This window comes from Sapajus apella, unplaced genomic scaffold (genome assembly GCF_009761245.1).
Source record: "Sapajus apella isolate SASKATOON/1434 unplaced genomic scaffold, GSC_monkey_1.0 scaffold135, whole genome shotgun sequence".
In the NCBI taxonomy this organism is placed as follows: domain Eukaryota; kingdom Metazoa; phylum Chordata; class Mammalia; order Primates; family Cebidae; genus Sapajus; species Sapajus apella.
Genome location: NW_022437075.1, coordinates 1,279,680 through 1,288,598, shown reverse-complemented (window position 1 = coordinate 1,288,598; position 8,919 = coordinate 1,279,680). Strand labels below are relative to the sequence as shown.

The 8,919-nt window shown below is 46.8% G+C and overlaps 1 protein-coding gene across 2 annotated transcripts; it reads left to right on the top strand.

Moving 5' to 3' along the window:
* The first annotated feature begins 280 nt into the window (after nt 1-280).
* Nucleotides 281-8,919, top strand: ZNF304 (zinc finger protein 304). Of its 2 annotated transcripts, XM_032263056.1 has the most exons (4): nt 282-721; nt 1,689-1,769; nt 2,760-2,886; nt 5,056-8,919. In XM_032263056.1, the coding sequence occupies exons 2-4, from the start codon at nt 1,758-1,760 to the stop codon at nt 6,876-6,878; spliced, it is 1,962 nt and encodes a 653-aa protein (XP_032118947.1). In that variant the 5' UTR covers nt 282-721; nt 1,689-1,757; the 3' UTR covers nt 6,879-8,919. The 2 variants fall into 2 exon arrangements, with proteins under 2 accessions (XP_032118946.1, XP_032118947.1); XM_032263055.1 differs by lacking the exon at nt 1,689-1,769 and having other exon boundaries at nt 281-721.

The following is an 8,919-nucleotide window of genomic DNA, read 5'->3' as shown; positions in this document are numbered from 1 at the left end:
CCCAAAGCTGACAGAGGTGAAGCAGGTCTCCCAGGGCTTCAGAAGCAGGAGGATTAAATAATGGGTCACCTCCTGGCGACTTCAGTGGCGTGGCATTGTCCCAAGTGGCCAGGAAAATCAGGGTGCATACCCTTTAAAGACAGCTAGAGCCTCCGAGACAGTTTTCCCAGTGTTTCTTCCCCTCCCGGCGCTACGCATTTCTCACCGGCGTGCAGCCAATGACAGCCCAGACACTGGGCGTTTCCTGCAGCTCGGGGCGGCAGGGGCGGGACTTCTGGCGTCGCTGTGGTGACGTATTTTTCCTTTGCCCGGTCCGTGCCTTCTGGTTGAGAAGGCTGAGTCTTAGATTGGGTGGACTTTCTACTCGGCGCCCGCCGAACCAAGCAGGAAAAGACAGTGAAGAAGACTACAGGACCTTCCTCCGCGCTTTTGTTACAGTCCATGACCCCTGTCGTGGGACGGGCGGCCTCTCGCGGAGGTGTCTGCCGGGGCTGGGCTCTTACCGAGGCCTCCACACACGCCTTCTTGTCCTTGTCTCCCCCAGAGGCCGCCGCCTTAGTCTTGTGAGCGTTTTTACACCGGGTAGACTGAGGCTTGGAGTGCTACACTCAGCCCGAGGGCGTCCAGCGCGGTGGAAGCGTGGAGTTTTGGCTGAGCCCACAGGGCACATCCTGTTCACCCCCTCCTCATGGCAGCGGCGGTGCTCATGGACCGGGTTCAGGTGAGTGGGGGAATCCCTCAAGCGTACACCGGCCTGGTGGGTGTGTCCTGGGATGTTCGCTCTCATCGCGCACTTCTCTTGACCACCCTGGAGGGTGGTCAGTCCGTCGCATTATGCGGAGGGGTTCCGCTTTCCTTATCAATGGCATAAGGTGTGGAACGGATACGAAGGCGCAGGGGCAGTTCGTACAAATGCATGCATGGAGATGAGCATAAGCTTGGAAGGTTCTGGGAACCGTCTGTGCCTGGTGAGAACAGAGAATAGGGGATCAGAGGTAGGCCTGGAATGGCAGCCTGAGGAGCTGGTCCTCTCTTCTAACGGTGTTGGGACTCATGCAAGGTTTGATACAGAGAAGGGAAGTCCTCTGACGCAGTTCTTAAAAGGCACCCTCTGGCTGCAGAGTGGGTAGACTGGGGAGCAGAGAGGTAGACGGGGAGATCAAGAGAGAATCTACTGAAATAATCCAGGTGAGCATTGATAGTGGGTGGGCTAGAGTGGTGGCAGCAGAGATTAGAGAATATATGGGTTTTGTATATGTATTTTATAAGGCTGACCAGATTCTCTGATGAGACATCCTGGGATTCTTCACATGTCCGTCTTCACTTGACACTGGGGGCGGTGAATGGGGGTCCTTTCTAGCTTAGTGTCCTGAATCCAGACCATGAGTTGTATCGAGTTATGTAGAGAAGTCCCCACCCGGCAACCAATGGCATGAGTACTGGAAGAGTATATTAGACCCAGGAACAGGTACTGCAAATGTTTGTAGGTAAGATTGAGTTGGGAGTGCTCAGGGAACCTCAGGTCTTAATTACCTTTTTGGAAACAGGTATCAGAGAAAGGAGTTAGGCAGGAATGGCTGGCCGAGGAGCTGGACCCCTGTCCTAAGTTTGGTGAAACTCGTGGGAGATTTGGAGCAGAGGAAGAGATGATCTGACTCGGATTTTAACAAGTTGTCTCTGGCTTTCAGGTTGAGAACAGACTGTGAGCATGAGGGAGGAGCTACTGCAGTGGTGTTGATGGTGTCTCGTCTAGAGGTATGGCTGTGGAGGTGAGAGAAGTCGGTGAATTTTCCTTTTTTTAAGTAGGGTGATTGAATTTTTTTGGTGTGAAGGTTGAATGAGAGAAGAGAGTCATGGTTGACCCGAAGATTGGTTTATTTATTTTTGCTGTAGCTGGTAAAATTATGGAAATGACATCAACTGAGATGGAGAAGTTGGCAGCAGGTATGATTTTTAGTGGTTATATCGGGAGTTAGGCTTTGGCCATGTTTAGGTTAAGAAATCTCAGTTGACATCTTAGTTGAGGCCTTAAGAAGACACACAGGTTTTTAGTTCTGGGGAAGGGTCCTGGTGAAGAAGTTGAAAAAAAATGGTGGCCAATGTGTGGCGTGGAATGGGGTATCTTCAAGTCATGGTGGTAATGCTGTTATTGAGTTAGAAGGTTGAAACTGGAGACTGAGAGAAAACTGGGTCTGTTGCTTAGGCACCTGGGTGGCAGTGGTGCATAGTGTGAAGACACAAGCACTTCCTGGACACTGTGTGCAGACTGGCATGGGGGATGAGGGATGTCATTGAGGTGCATATGGGATGGGCCAGTGACAGTGGGGATCTCAGATGTGAGGAAGGTGTGTTCCAAAGAGTAATTGTGAGTGTTGGGAGGACTGTGAACTAATGGTCTTAAGACTCTAGTATTGGCAGCTCATGGGAGAAGATAGAGCTGAAGTTTGGTTGTGTTTAGAGGCATTGCCTGGACAACACCAGGAAAACTGGTTAGTAGAAGAGTATTTGGTCATGCCAGACCCAGAGCTGAGAAATTATCTGTCTGCACACTTGCCTGGTTCTGCTCTGGGCTGGACACAGTGGTGAGAGGGACATGAGAATAGAGCAGACTCTGGTGGTGCCAAGGTCTGTATCTCCTCTTAGTTGGGAGGCTACGGAGGCAAGGGACTAAAGGGTGGGTGTGTGAGTGTATAGACTGGGGAGGAAGGGGTTCTGGAGAGAGATGCTGACTATGGACTCAACTGTACTCATCGTGGCAGAGTTGTGTGGCCTTCGAGGATGTGTTCGTGTACTTCTCTCGAGAGGAGTGGGAACTCCTTGAGGAGGCGCAGAGATTCCTGTACCGTGATGTGATGCTGGAGAACTTTGCACTTGTGGCTACTCTAGGTAAGTCTGTTTTAGTTATCTGATGCTACATGGCAAAGCTTAGTAATTTCAAACAATAAAACAATGAAAATTAGTTATCTCTCAGCTTCAGAGCATTGGGAATCTGGTTACAGCATATTTTGTTGTTTGTTATTTTCAATTTTTTTTTTTTTTTTTTTTTTTATGTTTTGAGGCAGAGTCTCACTCTGTCACCCAGGCTACAGTGCTCTGTTGTGATCATGGTTCATTGCAGCCTCAAACTCCTGGGCTAAAGTGACCCTCCCACTCAGCCTCCCGAGTAGCTGGGACTACAGGTGCATGCCACCATGCCCAGCTGTTTTTACTTTTTGTAGAGATGAGGTCTTGCTATGTTGCCCAGGCTGGTCTAGAGCTCCTGATCTCAAGTGATCCTTCCTCCTTGGCCTCCCAAAGTCCTGGGATTACAGGCTTGAGTCAGTGCAGCCAGCCTGATCACAGCTTCTTATGTAGTTGCTTTTGGCTCTCATGAAGTTTAAATCAGGCTCTCAGCCAGTATCATGGTCTTATCTAAGAAGAATCGACTTACAAGCTCACTCACATTGCTGTTTGCAAGATTTAGTTTCTTGTGGCTTGTTGGACTGTGAGCATTGTTCCTTGCTGGCTGTTGGCCAAAGTCCACCCTCAATTGGTCTTTCTGTAGTGTGCCTCATAACACGGAAGCTAAATTCTCTTTGAGCAAGTGAGGAAAAGAATGTTAAAGATGGAAGCCCAGGATTGTAACCTAATATTGAAAGTGTCATTGCATTATTTTTGACATATTCTATTCATTGGAAATGAGTCAGTCCATCCAGCTTACCATCAAAAGATGAGGCTTACACAGGGGCAAGAGTACTAGGAGGTAGGGATCACTGGGACCATCTCAGAGGCTGTCCACAGGCCTTTACACCCACTGCGGTGTCCTTGGTGGTGGGGTTTGAGTCTTCCCCTGTACCCCATGGCCACTCTTTCTGTCCATCTTATCAGTGACTCTCCTCCTTCCCTTCTTTGTTTCCCAGAGTAGGTGCTGTGGGTGCCAAGACTGGCTGTGTTCAGTGTCACTGCCTTCACTGGGTAATCTGAACATCTGCTGCCCTAGAGCTTTGCAGGAAAAGGTTAGGATTCAGGGGTTTTTCAGTCTGCTAAGCAGATTCTACACAGCTCAGGTGCTTACTGCCTGAGTCAGTGTCATTATCTTTGCACCTCTTTGTCCTAGGTTCTGCCCCTATCCTCTTGTTGACATTTCCTGGGGCCTAACTGTGCCAGGAAGTTCAGGAGGTGACACAATCATTTCTTGTGATTACAGGGCTATCCTGGTACATCCTCCTTGGAGAGTATTTTTTCTAAACATTCTGCTTTCTCTGTGGACTGGTCTATCTGCACCACTCACCAGCCCTTTGTTTGCTTTACAGCTTTCATTTTCCCAGTTTCATGTAGTTGCCCATCTGGAGAGGGGCAGAAAGCCTTGGGTGCCTGACAGGGCAGAGATCACTCTAGCCACAATAAGGGAGACCTGAGGAGGGCCTGTTCTTGCTGAATGGGAGCTGGGAGAGGGTATCTGTTATGGCTGGGTTCAAATCGAACCTTCAGCTTGTTTTGTGTTTGTCAGTGTTTTGCTGCCAAGGCCCACAGTGATTCTACACATCTTTTCTTCCCTCATTCTTGGCACTTTTTCCTTTTGTCATTTCTCACCTGTCTTCCATCCTTTGGGTGTTTTCCCACTTTTCTGTCTCCATGTTTCACTTGCTCTCTTCAACATTAGCTCACTTTAATATGTCATGAATTGTGCACATTAATTAGTCCTTGAGAACTAGCTACTTATTTGGAGTCAGATTTTCTTGGGCATGGACACACCTATTAGCACAGAGCTCACCTGACACTAGCAGTCAAGGCCCTGCTGAAATCCTCTTCCAGAGATATCAGGTAGAGGCTTCACCTCTACTTCCTATCCTATACGCCATTGTCTTTAGGTTTTTACCCCATAGTTAGGGTTCCTCCATTCTGTGACCGGTAGAGGCCCTCTACTGACAACCAGCCCTTCTTTACACTCTTTCCAGCTCTCTTGTCCTGCCAACAAGCCAGTGGACTCGCATTGGTGATAACACACATTTGTGATGGGGCTGCTGCCTCCCACCAAAGTCAACGTGGACTTCACCAGCATTTTTTTGCTTTCAGGTTTTTGGTGTGAAACAGAAAATGAGGAGGCACCTTCAGAGCAGAGCATTTCTGTAGGAGGAGTGTCACAGGTCAGGACTGCTGAGCCAGGTCTCTTCCAGAAAGCACACCCATGTGAGTTGTGTGACCCACTCTTAAAAGACATTTTGCACCTGACCGAACACCAGGGATCACACTTTACACAGAAACTGTATACACATGGGCTGTGTAGGAGAAGATTCTCATTCAGTGCAAAATTTTACCAGCACCAGAAGCAACATAATGGAGAGAATTGTTTCAGAGGGGATGATGGAGGGACCTCATTTATGAAGAGCTGTACAATCTGCATGTTAGGGAGATCCTTTACGTGCAGGGAGGAAGAGATGGACTTACCAGACAGCTCTGGCCTCTTCCAGCACCAGACCACTTACAGTAGGGTGAGTCCATGCAAAAGAACTGAATGCATGGAGTCTTTCCCACACAGCTCCAGTCTTGGGCAACACCAAGGAGACTATGATGGACAGATGCTTTTCATTTGTGGTGATGAAGGGAAAGCCTTTCTGAACACCTTTACTCTTCTTGACAGCCAGATAACTCATGCTGAGGTGAGACCCTTTAGATGCCTACCATGTGGAAATGTGTTCAAGGAGAAATCAGCTCTTATTAATCACAGAAAAAGCCACAGTGGAGAAACATCTCATGTGTGTAAGGAGTGTGGAAAAGCCTTCATTCACTTGCACCACCTAAAAATGCACCAGAAATTTCACACTGGAAAAAGACATTATACATGCAGCGAATGCGGAAAGGCCTTCAGCCGCAAGGACACACTTGTTCAGCACCAGAGAGTTCACACTGGAGAAAGATCTTATGACTGCAGTGAATGTGGAAAAGCCTACAGCAGAAGCTCCCATCTTGTTCAACACCAGAGAATTCACACAGGAGAAAGGCCTTATAAGTGCAACGAATGTGGGAAAGCCTTTAGCCGTAAAGACACACTTGTTCAGCACCAGAGATTTCATACTGGAGAAAGGCCTTATGAGTGTAGTGAATGTGGAAAATTCTTTAGCCAAAGCTCCCACCTTATTGAACACTGGAGAATTCACACTGGGGCAAGGCCTTATGAATGCATAGAATGTGGAAAATTCTTTAGCCATAACTCTAGCCTCATTAAACATCGGAGAGTCCACACAGGAGCAAGGTCCTACGTGTGCAGCAAATGTGGGAAGGCCTTTGGCTGCAAAGACACACTTGTTCAGCACCAGATAATTCACACTGGAGCAAGGCCTTATGAGTGCAGTGAATGTGGGAAGGCCTTCAGTCGTAAAGACACACTTGTGCAACACCAAAAAATCCACACTGGAGAAAGGCCTTATGAGTGTGGTGAATGTGGCAAATTCTTTAGCCATAGCTCCAACCTTATTGTACACCAGAGAATTCACACTGGAGCAAAGCCTTATGAGTGCAATGAATGTGGAAAATGCTTTAGCCACAACTCCAGCCTCATTCTGCACCAGAGAGTTCACACAGGAGCAAGGCCTTATGTGTGCAGTGAATGTGGGAAGGCTTATATTAGTAGCTCCCACCTTGTTCAGCACAAGAAAGTTCACACTGGAGCAAGACCTTATGAGTGCAGTGAATGTGGGAAATTCTTTAGCCGCAACTCTGGCCTCATTCTACACCAGAGGGTTCACACTGGAGAAAAGCCTTATGTATGCAGTGAATGTGGGAAAGCCTACAGCAGAAGCTCCCATCTTGTTCGTCACCAGAAAGCACACACTGGGGAAAGACCTCATGAGTGCAACAGTTTTGGTGACCCTTTAGCTGCATCTCTTAAACTTGTTTAACACCAGAAAATTCACACAAGAGAAAGGCCTTATGAATCCAGAAAATGGGTCATCTTCTTGTTCATCCTCGTAGGACTCACACCAGAGTAATGCTCTATGAGTACCCTTTGTGAGAGAACCATCAGCTAGCAGATAAGCCTTCTATATTCATTCCACCCTGGAGAGATTCCTGGTAAGCACCACATATATGGGAAGCTTTCATTAGGTGTGTTGCACTTTGTAACTATCTAGGGCTCTTGATGGAATTATATCACTGCCAGTGCCTGTGGCGGAAGCCATCTTATTCCTACCAGCTGTGTGTGTCAGTCACTCCATTTTGCTCAGGGAAGGCAGACTCCTGTGCTTGCTTTCCTCTTCCCTGCAGGGAATCATGAGTATTTTCAAGGACGTCCCCCCCCACACCCCCACCATTGATAGTCCTCACCTTTTCCTTCATGATTAGGTTCTGAGCAAACATGATCTAGCTCTGGACAAAAGGACCTGAGCTAGGGTCCGCTGGCATTTCATGACAGGATTTTCCATCATCATGGACAATGCTGACTGTAAATGTGATAGCTGTGTCTTACTTGTACTGCCAAATCATCCAACTTTGGAACGGCATGTCCCATGCTGCTCTGGTTTATACAGTGATAAAGGCCAATTGTGGCAGCTTTTACTCTTGGGGATTTTGTTACTGTGTACAGTGGATTGAGAAAAGAATTGGGTTCTGTCATGAAGGAGGTAACACCTTTTGTGGACACCACCTTTATGTGCCTCAGAGGGGACCATAGGATGGCAGAAAACAGTTCTCAGTCTAGTTTGACTTAATTTGTACCATTGCCCTAGGTCTGCTAGGAAAGACTGAAAAGGTTTTTGTGCCTAACTTTGTGGTGTGGCCGCCGGGACTTCCTGTGAGCCCAGTGAGGAGGGCATAGTTGGTGTGAAAATCTCCTGTGCTTCTGGAAGCAACATAAGTTGGGTCCCTTAACTGGCACGTACTCCCGAGCACTGTTGAGGGATTGCTGTCTTCAGTACCTATACAGGATCGAGTCCCTGATATCCAGAATCCCATAGGCAAGTGACATTGACTGTAAGACCTCTATAGGGCAATGTGAAAATCATGATTGGTACAGAAACACTGAGATAATGGAGTGGGGATGACTGTGGCAAACAAAAGATTTGAACATTCTAGAGAGGCATCCACAGATATCGGTGCAGTTATGATGGTGTGGGATGAGGGTGCACAGAAATTCTCAGGACCTTCAGACATCTGTATCTCCTCTGGCCAAGGCCACTGTCAGAATAAATAATGTAAGTGTTTGTGGATTTCTGTGTCTCCCTGGGCAGTTGTCCTTGTAGCCATCACTGCACAGACAGGAACCCCAGCACTGACAGAGGAGAGATCCAGGAATGGGTCTTCTCTGACCCACCAGCATTCCTAGTGACTGAGGTGGACATGGACTTCATTGCCCATCAATTTTTACCAACATTGAGGCAGGGCTCACTCTCCTAAATTGTAGGGAGAGGAATATGGTCGAGCCAAAATAGTTGACAGATCTAATTTTCCAAGTGGAACAATATATATAGATTTTAATGAGGAACATTTATTTAACAACTTTATGGAGGTTGTTAACATGCAATAAACTGGAAATACGTAAAGTATAAAATGTGCTGTGTTTCAACATGTATATACACCTATGAAACCACCACAGCCAAGATATCCAACGTAACAAAAGATTGTCCCTTAATAATCCTTCTCAATCTTTCCTCATCTTGTTTTCCACAATTCACAAGCAACAGCAAGCATTTTCTATAATTTTAGAAGTGAAGCCGTATGGTGTGTACTTTTTAGAGGGGTCTGTTGCTTTTTCAGTAAACATAACTATTTTAAGGTTAATCCATTATCCTGTTGCATGAATCAATTGTTTGCTCATTTGTATTGCTGAGTAGTATTTCATTATATACCACAATTTTTCTTTTTTGTCAACTTAATTGTTATGGATGTTTAGGTTGCTTTCAGTTTTTGGCTATTACAAATAAACCTTTGAAGATTTGTGTGCAA

Bases quoted from the DNA above. Each gene is read 5' to 3' on its own strand.
- ZNF304 (XM_032263055.1), top strand. From the start codon at position 689: ATGGCAGCGGCGGTGCTCATGGACCGGGTTCAG. The intron at 722-2,759 runs GTGAGTGGGGGA...TCATCGTGGCAG, and splicing joins TGCTCATGGACCGGGTTCAG to AGTTGTGTGGCCTTCGAGGA. The intron at 2,887-5,055 runs GTAAGTCTGTTT...TTTTGCTTTCAG, and splicing joins TGCACTTGTGGCTACTCTAG to GTTTTTGGTGTGAAACAGAA.